This window comes from Rhinoderma darwinii, chromosome 3 (genome assembly GCF_050947455.1).
Source record: "Rhinoderma darwinii isolate aRhiDar2 chromosome 3, aRhiDar2.hap1, whole genome shotgun sequence".
Lineage (NCBI taxonomy): Eukaryota > Metazoa > Chordata > Amphibia > Anura > Rhinodermatidae > Rhinoderma > Rhinoderma darwinii.
The window spans coordinates 320,538,948-320,562,402 of NC_134689.1; the positions used below are offsets into that span (position 1 = coordinate 320,538,948).

At 46.2% G+C, this 23,455-nt stretch overlaps 1 protein-coding gene across 1 annotated transcript in view; it reads right to left on the minus strand.

The window, feature by feature from the left end:
* ADAMTS17 (ADAM metallopeptidase with thrombospondin type 1 motif 17) overlaps nucleotides 1-23,455 on the minus strand; it is a 281,500-nt gene that overhangs the window by 221,327 nt on the left and 36,718 nt on the right. Inside the window, exons 4-7 of the mRNA XM_075858251.1 lie at nucleotides 22,115-22,290; nucleotides 11,285-11,368; nucleotides 9,357-9,511; nucleotides 9,131-9,174 (exon numbers count right to left, since the gene is read on the minus strand). Coding sequence (XP_075714366.1) covers nucleotides 9,131-9,174; nucleotides 9,357-9,511; nucleotides 11,285-11,368; nucleotides 22,115-22,290 — 459 coding nt within the window. The remainder of the gene's footprint in view (nucleotides 1-9,130; nucleotides 9,175-9,356; nucleotides 9,512-11,284; nucleotides 11,369-22,114; nucleotides 22,291-23,455) is intronic.

Here is a 23,455-nt window from a genome sequence, read left to right on the forward strand (position 1 = left end):
CTCTCCTCCGCTCTCAGCCTATGCCCGTAGGGCGCGCACGCTCGTCCCAGCTCTTAACCCCTTCCCGACATTTGACGTATCCATACGCCAAAGTCGGGTAGGGGAAGTATGGAACGGACTAACGGAGTGAACCCGCTCCATACGATGCCGGTGTCGGCTGTTGTTTACAGCCGACCCGTCAGAGTAACTAGTGGCATCACGCTCGAGCGCGATCCCGCTTGTTTAACTCGTTAAATGCTGCGGTCAATAGCGACTGCAGCATTTAAATTGTTAGAAAGAGGGGGGCGACCCCCTCTAACAGCTCATCGCGCCCCCGCAACGCAATCGCGCGGGGGGGGGGCGATGGTTGCTATGGCTGCCTGGGGGCCTAATGAAGGCCCCCAGGTCTGCCATCTTTGTGCACCTATTAAGTCCTACCTATTGCAGCATATCGTGCAAGCGATCTAACGATCGCTGGTTGAAGTCCCCTAGGGGGACTAATAAAAAAAGTAAAAATGAGTTAAATAAAGTTGTTTTTTTTAAGTAAAAAAATATATATATATTTAAAAGTTCCAAAAAAAAACCTTTTCCCATTTCCCCCTAGAGCATAGTAAAAAAAAAAATAAACATAATTGGAATCGCCGCGTCCGTAAAAGTCTGAACTATTACAATGGATCATTATTTAACCCGCACGGTGAACGCCGTAAAAAAAATAATTGTAAACGCTAGAATCTCTATTTTTTGGACACCTACTCTCCCACAAAAAATTAAATAAAAAGTGATCAAAATGTTGCATGTACTCCAAAATGGTATTATTAAAAACTACAGCTTATCCCGCAAAAAATAAGCCCTCATACCACTTAATCGACGGAAAAAGAAAAAAGTTATGGCTCTTGGAATTTGGCAACACAAAATAAATTTTCTTTTTTACACTTAGGTTTTTACTTGTAAAAGTAGTAAAATATAGAACAAACTATATATATTTGGTGTCGCCGTAATCGTATTGACCCACAGAATAAAGTTAACATTTTATTTTAATTGAACGGAGAATTCCATAAAAACTGTGCGCAAAAAACCATGGAGGAATCGCTGTTTTTTAAATTTTCTACCCCAGAAATATTTTTTTTCCCGTTTCCTAGTACATTATATGGCAAAATAATTGGTGCTACGAAAAACTACAACTCGTCCCGCAAAAATCAAGGACTATATCGGACTATATAGACGGAAAAATAAAGACGTTATGGCTTTTGGAAGGTGGGGAGGAAAAAACGAATATGAAAATCTGAAAAAGGGCTGCGGCGGGAAGGAGTTAAAGGGCCAGCTCATGTACCAGGAATATCGCCCCCAGCCTATCTCAGCACATCCTGGACCATTTAAGGAACTCTTCCCACTTCCTCAGTGCCTGTGCAATGTTAGTTATAACCCTATGTTAGGCTGCGAAGGTTCCATATCTAGTTCCCTGAAACCTGTTTCCGTGACTAACCAGTATCCGTGTCCAGTCCTGTATCCCGAGTCCAGTGTCCGTGTCAAATCCAGTGTCCATGATGACTCCAGTATCCGTGTCCAGTGTCCGTGTCAAATCCAGTTTCCGTGATGACTCTGGTATTCATGTCTTGTAGACGTGTCAAGTCCAGTGTCCGTGACAACTCCGGTATCCTTGTCCAGTGTCCGTGACAACTCTGATTATCCAGTGCAAGCCAGCTTTCAGCTATCATGCACGAGCCTCCCTCCTGTAATCCGGCACCAGCCTGCCATCCAGGTACCATTGACCAGTGACTGTCATAGAATTGTCTGGCCAGCAGCTACTCCATTACGGCAGAGTAGCACAGTGGGTTCACTTCCCCGGAGATATTACAGGCTTCATGTACAAAAAACAATACTGACAAAATGTAGAGAAGTTGCTCATTGCAACCATCTGGATCAGCTCTCTCATTTTGTAACCTGTACTAGAAAACTGAAAGTTGAACTCAAACTTGGCTGTTATGTTGTTTTTTTCACTGTATCTTCAGACCATGAATGTTTTCATAAGCATTGCTACTAGTAATGTATGTATCCAATAGATTATAATAGCCATGCAACACTAGGGTCACAAGGGAGAAATATTACAAGTCTTTAATCTAGACTGAGTGGTACCTGTATGGAAAAGATTTGTTCCTCAAACAGAACCATCACCCATCATCGCCCCTCTCATGCCAGTCTCTCATGATGACAAAAGTCTTTTTTCTTCATCACGTCAGTTAAACTCCATTTTTGTGTTAGTCTAAACTTCAGGTCTTGCAGACATATACAGTAGTTATTGCAATGCAATTATTTGCTCATCAAGCAGCAGTCCTCAACATTTCCTGTGAGTTATAGCATAGAAACAAGATCTATTCTTATCTGTCATTTTATTTCCAGCCAGTGGCGTAACTACCGCTATAGCACCCGTAGCGGCTGCTACGGGGCCCGCAGCATGAGTGGGCTCGTGTCGCCCGCCGGCACGGGCCCCCACCATGGCCGGAGGCTCCGCTAGCAGCCGCTATGGCTGCTACAGCGCGACGCCACTGAACACTACGGCAGAGCAGGGAGGTATCTCCCCGCTCTGCCATTAAACAAAAGACATGTATCCCCTATCCTACATGTGTGATCGCTGGCAGCGATAGGGAGAACGGGGGACTGAAAGTTCCCTGAAGTTCTCCATCACAAACCTCGGACTTCCGGGGTCTGTGTCGGCAGCTCCGTAGAAATGAATGAAGCGCCGGTCGCGCTTGTGCGCATGCGTGACCAGCGCTCCTTTCATTTTTATTGAGCTGCGCAGACGCCGGAAGTCAGAGGTTAGTCATGGAGAACTTGGGGGACTTTCGGTCCCCCGTTCTCCCTATCGCTGCCAGCGATCACACATGTATCCCTTATCCTGTGGATAGGGGATACATGTCTTTTGTCTTCTCACACTGTAGGTCACATTTTTTTGGGGGGTTGGGGACGCTGTATGGCGTTCCCTACAGGGGGGGGCTGTATAGCGTTCCCTACAGGGGGGGCTGTATGGCGTTCCCTACAGGGGGGCTGTATGGCGTTCCCAACAGGGGGGGGCTGTATGGCGTTCCCTACAGGGGGGGCTGTATGGCGTTCCCTACAGGGGGGCTGTATGGCGTTCCCTACAGGGGGGGGCTGTATGGTGTTCCCTACAGGGGGGGCTGTATGGCGTTCCCTACAGGGGGGGCTGTATGGCGTTCCATACAGGGGGGGCTGTATGGTGTTCCCTACAGGGGGGGGCTGTATGCCGTTCCCTACAGGGGGGGCTGTATGGCGTTCCCTACAGGGGGGGCTGTATGGCGTTCCCTACAGACCCCCCCCCTGTAGGGAATGCCATACAGACCCCCTGTAGATAATGCCATACAGACCCCCCTGTAAATAACGCCATACAGTCCCCCCTGTAGATAACGCCATACAGCCCCCTCTGTAGAGAACGCCATACAGCCCCCCCCCTGTGGATAGCGCCATACAGCCCCCCTGTAGATAGCGCCATACAGCCCCCGCCCTGTAGATAACGCCATACAGCCCCCTTTGTAGATATCTACAGAGGGGACTGTATGGCGTTATCTACAGGGGGACTGTATGGCTCTATCTACAGAGGGGGCTGTATGGCGCTATCTACAGAGGGGGCTGTATGGCGCTATCTACAGAGGGGGCTGTATGGCGTTATCTACAGGGGGAGCTGTAAAAAAGGCACTATCTACAAGGGGGGGGGGGTTGTGTGACACCCAGGGGAGGGGGGGCCCCAGTCAAAAGTTTGCTATAGGGCCCAGTCTTTCCTAGTTACGCCCCTGTTTCCAGCTCTTCTCCCCTCCTTTGTTGTTTTCAACAGAAAGATAAATGTGTTTACTTATGCAGCAACAATGGCAGAGAGTACAGTTATATCTATCAAACATGACAAATCGTCTTCTACTGCTCCCTCATTAGACAAATTTGGTTTTCTTTAAAAAAAAAAAAGTTGGCTTTATTATGGACTAATAAAAGTCTACTATTCAGGTGAGATTCCATATCATACTTATCCTAAACTATAATACAAACCACAATATACACAACTTTCAGGAGACACGCTTGGCCAAACAAATTTAGTCTGTTGAGCCTTCACTACGCTTACATTGTAAGAAATCGAAGATACAGTGGGGCCAGGAGGGGATTGTAATGAAAATCTCTGAAGTAGCTCTATGTTGGAAAATGGAGTGGGGAAGGGCTTAAAGAGGCTCTGTCATTCATGTGGAATTTTCAGGCAGATTTTGCTCTGCCTGCACGCCGATTTTCGCAGCGTTTTTCGTTTTGCTCGCAGGAAAAAAACACCTCCGCCTCCCATTGAAATCAATGGGAGGCATTTTCAGCCTTTTTTTGGCACATTTTTCGCGTCAAAAAACTCGTCAAAAACATCTGTGTGAACTCAAACTTGGCTGTTATGTTGTTTTTTTCACTGTATCTTCAGACCATGAATGTTTTCATAAGCATTGCTACTAGTAATGTATGTATCCAATAGATTATAATAGCCATGCAACACTAGGGTCACAAGGGAGAAATATTACAAGTCTTTAATCTAGACTGAGTGGTACCTGTATGGAAAAGATTTGTTCCTCAAACAGAACCATCACCCATCATCGCCCCTCTCATGCCAGTCTCTCATGATGACAAAAGTCTTTTTTCTTCATCACGTCAGTTAAACTCCATTTTTGTGTTAGTCTAAACTTCAGGTCTTGCAGACATATACAGTAGTTATTGCAATGCAATTATTTGCTCATCAAGCAGCAGTCCTCAACATTTCCTGTGAGTTATAGCATAGAAACAAGATCTATTCTTATCTGTCATTTTATTTCCAGCCAGTGGCGTAACTACCGCTATAGCACCCGTAGCGGCTGCTACGGGGCCCGCAGCATGAGTGGGCTCGTGTCGCCCGCCGGCACGGGCCCCCACCATGGCCGGAGGCTCCGCTAGCAGCCGCTATGGCTGCTACAGCGCGACGCCACTGAACACTACGGCAGAGCAGGGAGGTATCTCCCCGCTCTGCCATTAAACAAAAGACATGTATCCCCTATCCTACATGTGTGATCGCTGGCAGCGATAGGGAGAACGGGGGACTGAAAGTTCCCTGAAGTTCTCCATCACAAACCTCGGACTTCCGGGGTCTGTGTCGGCAGCTCCGTAGAAATGAATGAAGCGCCGGTCGCGCTTGTGCGCATGCGTGACCAGCGCTCCTTTCATTTTTATTGAGCTGCGCAGACGCCGGAAGTCAGAGGTTAGTCATGGAGAACTTGGGGGACTTTCGGTCCCCCGTTCTCCCTATCGCTGCCAGCGATCACACATGTATCCCTTATCCTGTGGATAGGGGATACATGTCTTTTGTCTTCTCACACTGTAGGTCACATTTTTTTGGGGGGTTGGGGACGCTGTATGGCGTTCCCTACAGGGGGGGGCTGTATAGCGTTCCCTACAGGGGGGGCTGTATGGCGTTCCCTACAGGGGGGCTGTATGGCGTTCCCAACAGGGGGGGGCTGTATGGCGTTCCCTACAGGGGGGGCTGTATGGCGTTCCCTACAGGGGGGCTGTATGGCGTTCCCTACAGGGGGGGGCTGTATGGTGTTCCCTACAGGGGGGGCTGTATGGCGTTCCCTACAGGGGGGGCTGTATGGCGTTCCATACAGGGGGGGCTGTATGGTGTTCCCTACAGGGGGGGGCTGTATGCCGTTCCCTACAGGGGGGGCTGTATGGCGTTCCCTACAGACCCCCCCCCTGTAGGGAATGCCATACAGACCCCCTGTAGATAATGCCATACAGACCCCCCTGTAAATAACGCCATACAGTCCCCCCTGTAGATAACGCCATACAGCCCCCTCTGTAGAGAACGCCATACAGCCCCCCCCCTGTGGATAGCGCCATACAGCCCCCCTGTAGATAGCGCCATACAGCCCCCGCCCTGTAGATAACGCCATACAGCCCCCTTTGTAGATATCTACAGAGGGGACTGTATGGCGTTATCTACAGGGGGACTGTATGGCTCTATCTACAGAGGGGGCTGTATGGCGCTATCTACAGAGGGGGCTGTATGGCGCTATCTACAGAGGGGGCTGTATGGCGTTATCTACAGGGGGAGCTGTAAAAAAGGCACTATCTACAAGGGGGGGGGGGTTGTGTGACACCCAGGGGAGGGGGGGCCCCAGTCAAAAGTTTGCTATAGGGCCCAGTCTTTCCTAGTTACGCCCCTGTTTCCAGCTCTTCTCCCCTCCTTTGTTGTTTTCAACAGAAAGAGAAATGTGTTTACTTATGCAGCAACAATGGCAGAGAGTACAGTTATATCTATCAAACATGACAAATCGTCTTCTACTGCTCCCTCATTAGACAAATTTGGTTTTCTTTAAAAAAAAAAAAGTTGGCTTTATTATGGACTAATAAAAGTCTACTATTCAGGTGAGATTCCATATCATACTTATCCTAAACTATAATACAAACCACAATATACACAACTTTCAGGAGACACGCTTGGCCAAACAAATTTAGTCTGTTGAGCCTTCACTACGCTTACATTGTAAGAAATCGAAGATACAGTGGGGCCAGGAGGGGATTGTAATGAAAATCTCTGAAGTAGCTCTATGTTGGAAAATGGAGTGGGGAAGGGCTTAAAGAGGCTCTGTCATTCATGTGGAATTTTGAGGCAGATTTTGCTCTGCCTGCACGCCGATTTTCGCAGCGTTTTTCGTTTTGCTCGCAGGAAAAAAACACCTCCGCCTCCCATTGAAATCAATGGGAGGCATTTTCAGCCTTTTTTTGGCACATTTTTCGCGTCAAAAAACTCGTCAAAAACATCTGTGTGAACTCCCCCTAATTGTTGGCCAATAATTATGCAGACTTAAATATTCTCCTAAGAAAGCCAAAACCTCACTTTTACTTTCTTAAATATTTAGGTTGAGGTTTATTAACATTTTGGATGGGCCGACAGCACTGTAGTTGTTCAATAATAAAATTATCCTCAAAAATACAACTTGCCTAATAATTGTGCACAAAGTGTAAAATGATTTAAAAGTCTAACTCCACTCAAAATGTAAAAAGTAGAGGTACAGGTAACTTAGATATGGGGAGTTGTACTACAGAGCAGCATTAGTTGTCCTTGTCACTTTTAACCAGTGGTTTTCTTTACCTGACTAATACTCAATGCAGTCTCTACTCCATGCCACAGGAACTCCCTGGCACAGCTATGGCAGAACTTCAGTGTGAAAGCTTACCAAACAACTCTTTCATGAACTCTTGTGCATTTTAAGTGAAATTGGACTTGAATTATAAAATGTACCACAAGGAATTAAAAAAACATACCACAAGGAATACATAGCATTATTTTCTAACATTTGGTGTATTCTAAGATATATTATAAAATTTTTGGGAAGCATTCACGATCATCAAAGCATATTATCACCGCCGATCCCAACAGTGTAAGAAAATTAATACATTTTATAAAGCCTAGATATTATTCCAAGTTAAACTACCCAGATTATCTATTCAGATGGATTCTATTTCAGGGGACCTTCAAATCTAAGCAACAGTTAAAAAAGTTATAAGTTGTGCTTGAGCTATACTTTATTCATTTATTTTTAACAGGATGATACTATAGTTGTTGTCCCTTCTGGCAACCCCTTTCCATATGTCCTATTAAAGCATATGGACATCACAAAGAGGGTTCCCAGTTTGGAATCCAGCACCATGACCTACAGCAGAGAGTGTCTCCCACTCTGGTGGACTCACCGCAACAATGCACTACATAGTCACCCATTTTATTATTATATTAAGTGCAACCGCACAGAGCTTCTTACAACTATATCAGCTGATGCCTGAGTGTTAGAAAAGCTAGACCCACGGCGATCAGTTGATCATGGGACAGCTTCATTGTAAGAAGGGATTGACGAAATGTGACAACCGTTTTAAAATAAACATGGAAAAATTGTAATTCATTTTAATGAAACTGGTGGAACTGTGGAAGATTCCTTTCATAATGTCCAATAAATTAGTTCAACATCAATGTAATAATATATGCAAAGGGAATAAAGGTATTTTCCCACAATTAACATTTATGACATATCAATTTGATATGTCATAAATATCTGATTTGAACAGTCAAGTCACCCAACCCATGCCTGGCCAAACAGATATGCCAAAAATGTTAAATGTGGGATAACCATTATGTCATGTCCATGGCTGCGGGCCATCAGGTTCACTCACCTCCTGACGGCCCCAGCCATGGGTCTGCGAGCACTGGCCCCAGTCTCCTCCTCAGGAGATGCCAGCGCTCACTTCCACACACCTCGGCCGGGTCCCGGACCGGACCTTAATGTGAAATCAGCTCATGAGTGCCCTGGACTATAAGAAGGGCCCAACCCCTTGCTTCAATGCCTGAGCGTTGTTTGTCGTATCCTAGTTTGTCTATGCAAATGGTCTCCTAGTGTTTTCCAGTTCCCAGTGTTCCCCATACCTGTATCCTGTATCCCGTGCTATCCTGGTCAAGTGCCGTGCTGTAGTCGTGCTGTGCTGTATTCCGCGCCTGTCCTACTACTCCACGCCTAACGTCTACCTGCTGCCTAGTCCCAGCCGAGCCTGTCTTACTACTGTCCGAGCTGCCACAGGTACCCTATACGTAATATAGACTGTGACCTGCGCCCTGTTGGCCAGCTGCCATACCGCCAAGGCGGTACGGCCCAGTGGGTCCACGAACCCTACGTGACAGATTATATGGAGAATTAAGTAGGCATTTAACCCTTGGGACTGTATTGTCTGTGCATTGTGATAACTTTCTGAGATCAGATAATGCAGTAGATTTACCTGCAATCCTATGCAAGTCTACCATTAGCACAATAATATGTCATGATTTGTTTTGCCAAGTGTAAAGCAATTCTGCTGCATTTGACAAATGCAGCTCTGCTTTAAATATATCTAAAACTGAGCACAATTGCTAAAAATATATTGAGCAGTAAATAATTCCAAAAAAACTAACATGAAAGTATAACCCACATACAGCAGGCAAAGCTCAGGTACATCTTTTTCTATGCTATGTATGACACCAATACTATATAAATGATGCTCAAACTCTCAAATGGAGAACTTACACTGCCAAAAATTAGCTGTAAAGAATGTTCCTCGTACTTACCTACAGTATCACAGGGTTCATCTTTATGGACACAAAAATCAGTTCTGAGAAAAGGAATTTAAAAAAGTATAATAAGTTAATAACATTATATGCAAAAAACTATTTCCGACAAACCTTATTAAAGTTAAAATTTCTCTATCAAATCTGTATCAGGCTATGAAAGAAAAACAAAAAATAGAGCAAAAGGTGAATAAAAAATGTTCATCAGGTAGGATTATCTCCATACCTGGTCATAAGCACAGCTACATCAACAGGTACATCATCCTTGGCTCCAGGTACGTAATTGTTTCCCAAGTACTTAGGTCCTCCATACTCCTCATTTTGCCAGTGACAAAAACTCTCCAAAGATCTTTCTCCGTGATGCCCTATAGACAGCTTGGTCTACAACATGGAAAGATTAATATTGATTAATAATTTCTTAACCCAGCACAATGACATGAAAAATGTTTCAGTTGGTACATTTTACTGCTGTATTGTATCCTAAGTATGGATATACATCAATTAACAAGCACATTTTTTTTAATGTAAAATACATATTGATATTGAAAAAAGGTGGAAAATAAAAAAAATTCTATATATAAATACAATTTCCCTGGTTAACACCATAAACAAGTTATTCCAAAAACTGTGCATTAAAAGAGAACACCTAAGTCACTTGGCCAAGTAATTAGAAAATTGCTAGAACCTACTGATACACATACTAATGAGAACAAAGGAATTAAATCCTCCAGTAGAAACAACATTGTGTAGCGTCCATGGCTGCGGGCCGTCGGGTTTACTCACCTCCCGACGCCCGCAGCCATGGATCAGTGAGCACTCGCTCGCACCTCCTTCCTAGGAGACGCCAGCGCTCACTTCCGCTCCGGTCCGCTGTGTCCCATAGGATGCGCACGCACGCTCGTGCCCGGCCTTAAAGAGCCAGCGCGCGCATATGTGGAAATCATCATCATCAACTGCCCATGATTTCCTGGACTATAAGAAGGGCCTTGCCCTTCTCATCCTTGCCTGAGCATTGTTAGTGTATCCCAAGTCTGTCTTGCAAATGGTCCCTAGTGTTTTCCCGTAACAGTTGTTGCTCTGTTACCTGTTCCTGAACCCTGTGCTGTGTTCCTGTGCCTACTAGTGTTGGAATCGTGTCTACTGCACCTGCTGTCGTTTGCCACATCCTGTGTCATCTGCTACGTTCTGTGTCATCTTCCACGTCCAGTGTGATCCGCCACGTCTGGCACAACGTGCTGCACCCACCTCCATCCGTGCCAAAGCCTCGGCCACTGTCTGGACTATTCAGGTACCCTAGTGCGGGACTTTGTATTGCTTGGGTGCTCTGTGGTTTGGCCAGCTGCCTCCCGCTACGGCGGTGCGGCCTAGTGGGTCCACATACCCACAGATCGTGACACATTGTATCGCAAGACCCCATTAGATCAAGCTTAGTAGTTTAAAAATCAAATGTTATATCAAATTTGGGTAGATATAGTATACTCAATTATTGGAAGCCTGGTGGAATGAAACAGTCAAAATAGAGACCCTCTTGCTGGATGCATGCAAAGTACAATGGGGCCCCACAATGATGCCTTCCAATAGATGAGTATACGATGTCTACGATCCATGTGCATAATCTGCATTTATATATGGAAAAGTCTTGTTGAAACATTTAATAAAGGGACACTTTGGATCTTTATTGTCCCCTGGAGATTGCAATAGATATTTACCCAAATTTGAAATATCATTTGTGTTTTAAGCTACTAAGCTTCATATAATAGGGTCTTGTGATACAATGTTGTTTGTACTGGAGGATTTAATTCCTTTGTTCTCATTAGTATGTGTATCAGTAGGTTCTAGCAATTGGTGACTTAGGTGGTCTCTTTTAATAATACACAGTTGTTGGAATAATTTTTTTTATGGTATTAACCAGGGAAATTGTATTTATATATACAAAAAAATGATAATAAATTAAAATATTTTTTGTATCTCAGTGTGTGCTGGTTATGTCGTGGAATTGTTTTCTTTTTCCCCTTTTTTCTATTTCATTCTTTATCTCGAACAGCACTGTGTAACATTAATTACATTTTCTCAGCTATTTAACGATAGTCTTTTGATTATTACACATTGATATTGCCATAAAATTTTAAGATGTTGTTGGCATTTAAAGCTTACCGGGCGGCTGTGGAGCAAAAGCAGCTTGGTGACACGGATATTAACTTTAATTCCGAGGCTTTGGTGTTGAAACATATTGTAGACCTGGATAATCAAAATAATATCAAGTTTACTCCACAAAGGTATATTCCATAATATACTATATAAGGGCAGAAAGCGGACCTCTCACCAACGTGCAATTTAAGTCATAAACATATAGTAATACTAGCTTTTATACCCGTGTTGCTCGTGATGTTGACTTACGGTATGGATAGAGTAAAAGCTCACTATTTAAATACCTCTAAGTATGAATTTAATTGCTACCACTCGATATGAATTTAATTGCCAGAGTGTGTAAATAATGTTATTGGAAGCATAAAAGAAATGAAATGAAGCAATATATTCATTACAGATTTAGGCCTCATGCACACGAACGTAAAAACGCCCGTAATCACGGCCCGTAATTATGGCCCATAATTACGGGCCCATAGACTTCTATTGGCCACAGGTACCTTCCCATTTGCTTACGGGAAGGTGCCCGGGCCATTGAAAAATATATAACATGTCCTATTTCAGGCCGTAATTACGGCACGGGCAGGCCCATATAAGGCTTCATGCCCACTTCAGTCTCTCTCTTCAGGGTGCTAGCCGTTTTTCAGACAGCTAGCACCCTGACCAATTCATTTCAATGGGGCCATGCAGACTTCAGTTTTTTTGACGCCCCCTGTTGCTCCGTTCCGACAAATGTAGAGCATGTCCTACTTTGGTCCGAGATTCTGTGACCGTGAGGCCCATGCAAGTCAATGGGGCCGTCAAAAAAACTGAAGGCACACGGAAGGCATCCGTGTGCCGTCCGTGTGTGACGGAGCCGTTGCCTAGCAACGGCCGGGCGGGCAGAGGTACACATACAGACAGATATTGCACTGCACTAATCGGCAGCCCTTTCTCTCTGTCAGCACTGATAGAGAGAAGAGGCTGCTGATCAGTGCTGAACGCAGCGATATTAAGAAAAATAAGTTCATACGTACCCCGGCTGTTGTCTTGGTGACGCGTCCCTCTTCTGAGATCCAGTCCGACCTCTCTGGATGACGCGGCAGTCCATTTGACCGCTACAGCGGTCACATGGTCTGAAATTTCATCTCAGGAGGCCGGACTTGAGGAAGAAGCACGCAAGCAGGGAGTTCTGGGTAAGTAGTAACTTTTTTTTGTTGCGCTTTTTTTCTTTAATGAACCTTTAATCTATATTGTGAGCGCCGCACATGGTATTCCCTGTCCAGCGGTAGTCTCTATCCAGGGTGCTGAAAGAGTTAAGGGGCTGCACTGATCGGCAGTAACTCTTTCAGCACCCTGGACAGTGAGTACCGTTGGACAGGGAATAGCATGTGCGGCACTCACAATATCGTGCACATAGTGTGAATGGGTTTCAGCTTCCACTCGGAAACTGGAACACGGAAGCGTACACACGGGAAGCACACGGTTCCAATCACGGACAAACGGATCTGTGAAAAACGGCCGTGAAAATGGTGATGGAAGTGGTCTATGGGGCTCCCGTAATTACGGGTGGCTACGTGTGTGCACCCGTAATTACGGGAGCGTTGCTAGGTGACGTCAGAGGATAGTTACTGTCCAGGGTGCTGAAAGAGTTAGCTGATCGGCAGTAACTCTTTCAGCTCAACGGGACAGTGACTACCGCTGGAGTTAAAAGTATTAAAAGTTAACTTACCCAGAACTCCTGCTTCTTCCTCCAGTCCGGCCTCCCGTGATGACGTTTCATCCCATGTGACCGCTGCAGCCAATCACAGGCCAATCACAGGCCAATCACAGGCTGCAGCGGTCACATGGACTGCTTTTAAACCAATGAAAAATCGGGCTTCAAACAAACGTTCCAAAATATATATTAGATAGAAGTGGAAAATTAGAAACTAATTGGCTTTTTTTGGTTTTTACTTCTCCATCTTCTGTAGGGGCTTATGTAGCCCCAAAACCACATCTGCCCCAATGCAAAATTATGAGTAAGGAGACTAGGAAGTCAACAAGTTCCTTCAAAGAGTTGATGACGTATTTACACTTAACACACTAGTAACATTTAATTTTTTTATAACATGTAGAACAACTAGCGAACAAGTATGGTGAACAATGATCATACAGATCCTAACCAGGATGATTTTTTGTTAGAACTTATATGATATACTGTTGGAGTTAAATTAAGAAAGTTCAAAGGAAGAACAGTTCTTATCATTCAGGGAGGGAAGAATATGGGATAACAATAGATGGGGTAACAACAGTAAAGGCTCTTTTACACTCAGCCATCACTCAGCCGCTGCAGCGAGCGCCAATTATCGACACATCGTTTATCGTCGCTCGTTTGCTCTTGTCAGACAGAGCTATGGTTGGGGACGAGCGGTCGTTTCTCCGATCACTCGTCCCCACACATTATTATTATGTCGGAAGCGCATCTTCCTGTTTACACAGGGAGATGCGCTGCCGACAACGATACTTCGCTGATGGACTTTGTCTGTTGCACACTACCACTTTATTCTCCAACAATATTGAATAGCAGTTGGGAGTGATTGCTGCTGGATGCAGAACAGACTATGTAGTACAGACTAGAAAGATCATTCTGATAACTGTAACGTCCGTGGTCGCAGACTCCTATCATCCTGCAGACATCTTCCTCCCCAGAGATGCCAGCAGATGCAGTCGTCCTGTGTTCTGCAGTGACCACTAGGGTGTGCGCTCGGGCTCATTCCCGGCCTTAAAGGGCCAGAGCACACAAATGTTTTAGATTTGACTGATTGCTCCCAGATCACCCTAGACTATAAGAAGGGCCCTGCCCCTTCACTCATTGCCTGAGCATTGTTGTGCTTACCCGTGTTAGTCTTTGCAAATGGTCCCTTAGTGTTTTCCAGTTCCCAGTGTTCCCGTTCCTGCATCCTGTATCCCGTGCTACCTTGTTCCTGTGCCGTAGAGAGTTGTAGTTATGTTGTGTCGTATACTACGCCTGCTGTATTTCACCGCGCCTGGTGTCTGCCTGCTGCCAAGGTCCCATGCCATCGCTACTGTCTGTATTGCCACAGGTACCCTTATTAGAACAATAGACTTTGCCTTGGTATCCTGTTTGGCCAGCTGCTATCCCGCTACGGCAGTACAGTCCAGTAGGTCCACACACCCATCGTGACAATAACCCACCTACCAGACAATTCTTAAAGGTATTTAAACTTATATAAAATATTTGTAACGTCTATGGCTACGGCCCGTCGATCGGTCGTTAACCCCGACGGCCGTGGCCATGGACAGCTTACCTGCCTGCAGCGTCGTCCCCCAGTCAGGCGCCGGCACTCTCTTCCGGGTTCCGAGTGTCTCCGGCGGGTGCGCGCGCCCGCGCGTGCACGGCCTTAAAGGGCCAGTGCGCGCGTTTTGCAAAAAACTGCAATCTGGCCCAGGATGCCCTGGGCTATAAAAAGGGCTCTGCCCTCTTGCCCTTTGCCAGAGCGTTGTTAGTTTTCCCATTGTTCGTCTTGCTTATGGTCTCCCAGTGTCTTCCAGCCTCCCAGTGTACCTTGCTCCTGTATACCGTATCCTGTTTCCGTGCTACCTAGTGCTATTGCCGTGCTGTGCTACCTGCCGTGCTGTGCTACAGTCTACGCTACCCTGCTACGCCTCACCGAACGACTTCCCACCGCCTGGTTCTGGACGTGTCCGCCTCGCCACTGCCTACGATTGCCTCAGGTACTCTCGCTGAACCATTGAACTGTATACCTTCCGGTTTGGCCAGCTGCCATCCCCGCTACGCGATACGGCCCAGTGGCTCCACACCCCGCATCGTGACAGTACACTCTGGCCATGGACCCCGCTGGCCAATTCAAGGGCTTGTCACCCTCCCAAGCCATGCAGGCGGATCTGCTGGATCTCCGAGCTAGGCAGGACCAGCTCCTCGTGGCCGTGGACTCTATGGCGCAGCAGCTAGGGACGCTAGTTGCCTCCATTCCTGCTTCTGTGCAAGTTCCTCAAGCCGACCCTCCTGTTGCTCCTCCTGGCAGTTCCTGTACGGACCCTCGGTTCTCGCTGCCATTGCCCTCTCGGTTCGATGGAGACGCCAGTGCTTGTCGGGGGTTCCTGTACCAATGCCACATTCATTTTACCCTGCACTCTCGGGCATTTCCGTCAGATTGAGCCAAGATCGCATTTATCATCTCCCTCCTGACCGGCAAGGCCCTGGCATGGGCTAACCCTATCTGGGAACGTCAGGGACCCGAGACTTCCAGGAGTTCGCACGAATTTTCCGAACCGTTTTTGAGGAACCAGGACGAGTCTCATCAGCCGCCACCGCCATCTTCAACCTTCGCCAAGAGGACCTAGACTGGCGCCCAACTTTCAGCAACCCCTCTTGCCTGCTTCTATCGCTTTGCCTGAGGTTCAGATGCAAGTTGACCGACTAAAATTATCGGTCCAGGAGAAACAGTGCAGGCGCACCTCTGGACTGTGCTTATATTGCGGCCTCGCTGGCCACGTCGTGCGTCTGTGTCCTCACAAGCCAAAAAACCCCAGCGCCTAGGCTTGGTTGGAGAGACAACCCTGGGCGTCAACACCTTAAAGCAAGAACTCTCCTCCAAACTATTTATTCCTGTAACCATTATTGCTGGCGAAAGGTCTCATCAGGTCTCCGCATATCTGGACTCCGTCGTCTCTGCAGCCAACTTCATCTGCCAGGATCTTGTGGATCTCCTACAGTTGCCCACTATCCCGCTTGAAAGGCCGTTGATCGTTGCCTCGGTGGATGGACTGCCATTACCAGACCCAGTTGTGTCCATAACCAAGCCGTTGAAACTCCAAGTGGGAGCCCTTCATGCTGAGATCATCTCTCTGTTCGTCCTATCCAAGGCAGTCAACCCCGTGCTGCTGGGGTTGCCTTGGCTTCGTCTGCACGCCCCCGTCCTGGATTGGAACTCTGGAGAGGCTCTCCAGTGGGGCCCGAAGTGTCTTGACCGCTGTCTGAGTCACATCCAGCCGCCACAGCCCGCTCCTCTTCAGTCATTGGCAGGTTTGCCCCTCTGTTTCTCTATGTTCGGCGATATCTTCAATAAAAAGGAGGCCGAGACCTTGCCGCCACACCGGGCATATGACTGCCTAATCGACCTGGTTCCGGAATCGTCTCCTCCTCGTGGTAGAGTGTATCCTCTCTCCTTGCCAGAGACCCAGTCCATGTCGGCTTACATCAAGGAGAACCTGGAGAGGGGTTTCATTCGTAAATCTTCATCCCCGGCCAGAGCAGGGTTCTTCTTTGTTAAAAAGAAGGATGGATCATTACGACCTTGTATCGACTACCGAGGTCTAAACCAGATCACAGTGAAGAACAGGTATCCTCTGCCTTTAATTTCTGAACTGTTTGATCGCATACGGGGGGCAAAATTTTTTTCTAAACTGGACCTGCGGGGGGCCTATAATCTGATCCGGATTCGTCGAGGTGACGAGTGGAAGACTGCCTTTAATACTCGTGATGGGCATTACGAATACTTAGTCATGCCCTTCGGCCTGTGTAACGCTCCCGCAGTATTCCAAGAATTTGTCAATGACATTTTTCGTGATCTCCTGTATGTTTGTGTTGTGGTGTATCTCGATGACATTCTGATTTTTTCCCCAGACCCAGTAACTCATCGAAGTCATGTCCGCCAGGTGTTGCTCTGTCTAAGAGAGAATCGACTTTACGCCAAATTGGAGAAGTGTGTGTTCGAGAAGAAGTCTCTATCCTTCCTGGGCTATATTATCTCAGATCAGGGTCTCAAGATGGATCCCCAGAAGGTAAAGGCCGTCCTGGAGTGGCCACGCCCCCAAGGCTTAAGGGCCATCCAACGCTTTCTAGGATTCGCCAACTTCTACCGACTCTTCATCCCCAACTTCTCATCTTTGACAGCACCTATCTCCACCCTCACTAAGAAAGGTATGAATGCCAAGTTGTGGACCCCGGAGGCTGAAGCCGCATTTGAATCCTTTAAGAAAGCCTTCACATCTGCCTCCATTCTGCACCATCCGGACGTGTCCTTACAGTTTTCGTTAGAGGTGGACGCCTCCTCGGTGGGTGCTGGTGCACTGTTGTTCCAGAAAAGACCGAAAGGCAAGGCCGTGGTATGTGGTTACTATTCCAAGCTGTTTTCTCCCGCAGAGCGTAACTACTGGATTGGGGACCGGGAGTTACTGGCCATCAAACTGGCTCTGCAGGAGTGGAGACACCTACTGGAAGGCGCGGTTCACCCTATCCTGATCTTCACGGATCACAAGAATTTGACCTACATACAGACGGCCCAGCGGTTGAATCCTCGTCAAGCCAGGTGGTCGTTGTTCTTTGCTCGGTTCCGGTTCGAACTCCACTACCGTCCCGCCGACAAGAATGTGAGGGCCGATGCCTTGTCTAGATCTTTCGAAACCGAGGACGCCATGGAATCTCCACAGAATATCATTGACCCATCCTGTATCTTCTCTGTGAATCCCCTGCAAGTCAGAGACATTCCTCCGGCTAGGACTTTTGTGCGTCTGGCTGACCGAGTAAGAATTCTTCGCTGGGGTCACAACTCTAAGCTGGCAGGTCACGCGGGTGCTCGTAAGACCCAAGATTTAATCACCAGTCAGTTCTGGTGGCCCACGCTGCCCAAAGATGTCATGGACTTTGTCTCCTCGTGCACAGTCTGTGCAGCAAATAAAGTTGCTCACTCCAGACCTGCGGGCTTGCTCCAACCACTGCCTGTGCCCGTTGCCCCTTGGCAACATGTCGCTATGGACTTCGTCACGGATCTTCCTCCTTCTGCGAGTTGCAGTGTGATCTGGGTGGTGGTGGATCGATTTTCCAAGATGGCTCACTTCATCCCGTTGACCGCTCTGCCGTCTGCTACGCGGTTGGCTGACCTCTTCATACAGCACATCTTCCGTCTGCACGGATTGCCCCTGCATATTGTCTCGGACAGAGGTGTCCAGTTCACCTCGAAGTTTTGGAGAGCACTCTGCGGGCTCCTTGGTGTGAAATTGGACTTCTCTTCGGCCTATCATCCCCAGTCTAACGGGCAAGTCGAGAGAGTTAACCAGTTTATGGAGAACTACCTACGTCACTTTGTGTCCAGGCGCCATGATGATTGGGTGCAGTTGCTCACGTGGACAGAGTTCTCCTATAACAACCACACCAGTGAGTCGACCACATCCAGTCCATTTTTCATCGTCTACGGCCAACATCCTCGTATACCTCTTCCTGTTTCTAAAATATCCCAGGTGCCGACTCCACCTTCAGGGACTTTCTACAGATATGGCAACAGACCCGATCTTCTATCCTCTTGGCGGTGGACCGCATGAAGAGAAAGGCAGATACAAGAAGACGGGTTCCTTCGCAGTTCCTTCCAGGGACTAAAGTCTGGCTGTCTTCTAGGAATATACGGCTGAAGGTGCCGTCATGCAAATTTGCCCCGAGGTTCCTTGGTCCCTTTGAAGTCCTGCTACAAATTAACCCGGTATCCTACAAGCTGCGGCTCCCCCCCACTCTCAGGATCCCTAACTCCTTTCACGTCTCCCTGCTAAAACCGGTGGTCCTGAACTGCTACTCCAGGACTCCTAGTCCCACAGTGGTTCCTGGCAGCCCATCTGGGACTTTCGAGGTAAAGGAGATTCTGGCTACCAAGAAGGTGGGAGGAAGGACATTTTATTTGGTGGACTGGAGGGGGTTCGGCCCAGAAGAGAGGTCTTGGGAGCCAGAGGAGAACATTGATGCCCCTGTCCTTGTGAGGAAGTTTCTCTCTCGCTCTGGTCCCAAGAAGAGGGGGGCGTAAGAGGGGGGATACTGTAACGTCTATGGCCACGGCCCGTCGATCGGTCGTTAACCCCGACGGCCGTGGCCATGGACAGCTTACCTGCCTGCAGCGTCGTCCCCCAGTCAGGCGCCGGCACTCTCTTCCGGGTTCCGAGTGTCTCCGGCGGGTGCGCGCGCCCGCGCGTGCACGGCCCTAAAGGGCCAGTGCGCGCGTTTTGCAAAAAACTGCAATCTGGCCCAGGATGCCCTGGGCTATAAAAAGGGCTCTGCCCTCTTGCCCTTTGCCAGAGCGTTGTTAGTTTTCCCGTTGTTCGTCTTGCTTATGGTCTCCCAGTGTCTTCCAGCCTCCCAGTGTACCTTGCTCCTGTATTCCGTATCCCGTATCCTGTTTCCGTGCTACCTAGTGCTATTGCCGTGCTGTGCTACCTGCCGTGCTGTGCTACAGTCTACGCTACCCTGCTACGCCTCACCGAACGACTTCCCACCGCCTGGTTCTGGACGTGTCCGCCTCGCCACTGCCTACGATTGCCTCAGGTACTCTCGCTGAACCATTGAACTGTGTACCTTCCGGTTTGGCCAGCTGCCATCACCGCTACGCGGTACGGCCCAGTGGGTCCACACCATAATATTGACAATATTGAAAATCAAAAAATCAGTTGAGTTGTTAACCACAATAAATATGATATTTCTTGTTTTATATATATATATATATATATATATATATATATATATATATATATATATATATATATATATATATATACGGACCTGTAATCTATTATTTATACATGATCCTTGTTGTCTAAATCTGAAATGTTTCCATTACACATGGAGAATAAAACTGCAGATTATAAATCTGTTGTTTGCTCCAGGGGTCCTGATTAAATGAAATCTTACACCATGCAGCAGAAGATGGTATAAATCAAATGACAGTTGTAAATCCTTATAAAGGGCTGGAATATCCTAGGCCTTTTTCATTTATGGCCATGCAAAACAGCTTGAAGTGTTTATAGGCTAGATGTTTATTTATATGTGAACTGGATGATATCACGCTGTCCTATGAAAAAGCCACCAACTTGAAGGACATTCTTGCTAGAGACACTATTCCGTGGACAATTCTGAACAGCTGCTGTGAAATTTCAATAGAACATTCATCTTATGTTATAGATATGCACAAGGGTAGATGAATATTACACACATTGAATGACAATACGGCAATGCAATCTGCATAAATGTATGTAGTTCAAGAGGCATGGGGGAGACGGATGTAACTCACTCACATAATACGTAATGTAATGCGCCATTCAGTAAGTTCTCAGCTAATAGCTAGTAACTTTGTATCTTTTCCTCCTTGAAGCCGACTCCAACAAAAATATATAGAAAATGTTGTGCACATGCCATGGTCACCATACATACACAACCATACACAACTAACTTTTGCATGGTGCAGTGTTGCAGTCACATTATGTCACTCAGTTTTAAACTTAGGTTCTTAGTGTTGCTATTGAAGATAGTATCACATACAAGTTGACTCCATTGGCCTAAAAGTTAGTGATGTCTACGGCACCACTGATTTTGTCATTCATCATTGGCGCGGTTTGTCAAATGGCACGTTTCAATGGGACATGTAATCTGTTCTTTAATGTTAACCATGGACTCTAAACAACAGCAATCTGATCCTCGTTTATGCCCAGCTATGCTGAAATTAATGAGTCATTGGGTTTAAATGATATCTTCTGAACTTTTATTTGCCATGTTGGTAATTCAATCCACGTTTTACTCCACAATCAGCTTAAAATAAATCTGTGTCTGACAATGGCACGTGTACTATAAATGTGCCAAACTTAGCGAAACAATTCTAACATACTTTTTCATTCTTTTATACAACATAAATGACTAGATCCTACTAACAATTTAATGAAATGGCATCATTTCAGCTTTCACATCTGCCATCACATTATGTATGTATTTAGTGATTTATGGTAAAAGACTGCCCTGATATAGAACATACCAAATCCAAAATGATTGTAGTCCTGAAATACTGTGTATATGTGTATATATATATATATATATTGGAACACCTAATCTTGTAATCTGCCATAGGGTGGGTTTCCTTTAATTTATGGTGTTCTATCAAAATCTAACTTGTTAATGCAGTTGTTAAAAGCTCCAATTTGGGGGCTAGTAGAGGTGTGTTCCACTGAGGGTATGTTCACACGCCCTATTTACGGACATAATTCAGGAGTTTTAAACCTCAAATTACGGACGAAAAAACTGCTCCAAACCGTCTGCAAACATCTGCCCATTGAATTCAATGGGTCTTACGGTGTTCTGTGCAGACAGGCTTTTTTTTTTTTTTTACGCGCCGCTGTCAAAAGACGGCGCGTAAAAAGACGCCTGCCTCAAAGAATTTCAGACGTAATTGGCGTTGCCGTGTGAAAATACCCTTAGGCTTCATTCACATCTGTGCTAGGACTCCATTCCGACGTTCCGTCAGAGATTTCCGGCGAAACGGAGCCCTGACAGACACAAATGGAAACCATATTTTTCCGTTTCCATCACCATTGATTTCAATGGTGACGGATCCGGTGCCAATGGTTTCCGTTTATCTCCATTGTGCAAGGGTTCCGTCGTTTTGACGGAATCAATAGCGTAGTTGACGGAATCAGTAACGGAGCCCTAGTGCAGATGTGAACGAAGCCTAAGCTGTCTACTTAGGCTTCTTAGAAGAAAGACTCTTCCAGGTCTTAGGAGTAAGGGTAATGGAGAAGTATGTCATGTTATTCACCTCAGCTCTGCTAAATGGGTAATATGATTAATGGACTGGAGGGGAGCAGCCGCATATTAGTATATAGAATATAGGCAGCTATTTTTTGTCCCCTGAAAAAACCATTTTGGATGTGTAATTGCACTCTATAGGTAAGTGTCGTAAAGGAATCAATAAGACTCGGGCAATGATCTAATGACGTTTTCTTCTAGCATAATACTACTGCTATACATACACTCATACCAGATAATAATTATTGTATGTAAATCCAATCTGTCTCCTACTGTCACATACAAACCATATTCATGACTGTAAGAATAAATCGCTGCGCAGCCTCAGGTCCATGATATTGCACCATGTCAGCGTCCGCCACCACCAGGGTCTCTACAGTGTGCCCATCACCAAGTCTAATCGCGTTCCTCCGTTCTCGCCAATCACCGCCTTCCCCACCCTTATTTTGTTTCTTTCTTTTCCCTGCAATGGACAAAAGAAAACAAAATAATTAAGTAAAATAACGAATACTGTAAGTCACACTTAGTACCAAACAGTATAGATATGAAAATTGAATGAATGTATGAAATTGACTTATACTATATGAAAGGCCCTGTTTACATCACGTTTGGGCCCTACGTTTATCGTGTACATCAGGAAAGCTCCCAATGTACACACAAAATGTGTCCATAAGGCTTTATTGTCAGACAGAAGCCAAAGTGTCAAATTGGCCTCTGTCTAGCCAGTATAGGTATGGAATAGCGTAGTAGACTCTGCTATAACTTCCCGCAGAGTACAGTAAGAAAACGTATACTTTTTTTTTTAATATGGTAGCCTATGGGTGACGGATCCACTGTATGGCATCCGCCACAAGCATCCGTTAAACTGTTAAGTCATGAGCTGTTCGATAGCTTTTCATGACGTATCCGTTAAACAAATGCCATTACAGTCTATGGGTTACATATGCATTAAACGGATGTCTACCAGTGGCATCCATCACCCGTAGCTATAAAGGTTCATGGGAGTTCACAGCATATTAGTTAAACAGATACCATTACAGTCTACAGGTGATAGATGCCACTGTTAGGAATCCATCACAGCCTGCATTTAACGTATATGTCGGGAGCTTCTCCCGGCATATAGGTCAAACGTGGGCCAAAAAATGTGATTTAAACAGGACCTATTAGCAAAGTACAGAGTAGGCAGATAATGGATCTGTTTTAATCTACAAAAGAGGAAAAATTAAACAAATAAAGATGCAAATAGCTGTCCCATATTGCAGTGTAAACTTTGCTGCCAATAAATGTCAAACACTGCTTTTGGCACGATTTACACACAAAGCTTACAATCTAATACAATCTAAGAGCTTGCAATTTACGAAGGAAAGGAAAAGACAGCAGGTGAAGCTAGAAGTAGCTACGGCTTCGTGCACATCTGCGTTGGGGTCCCGTTCTGACAATCCGTCGGAGGTTACCGTCAGAACCGGACCCTGAACAGACACAAACTGACACGATCGGAAACCTGTTTCCGTCACCATTGATTTCAATGGTGACGGATCCGGTGCCCATGGTTTCCGTTAGTGTGTATTGTGCACCGGACCTGTCGTTTTGCCGGAAGCAATAGCGTAGTCGGATTGTAGTCTTGTATG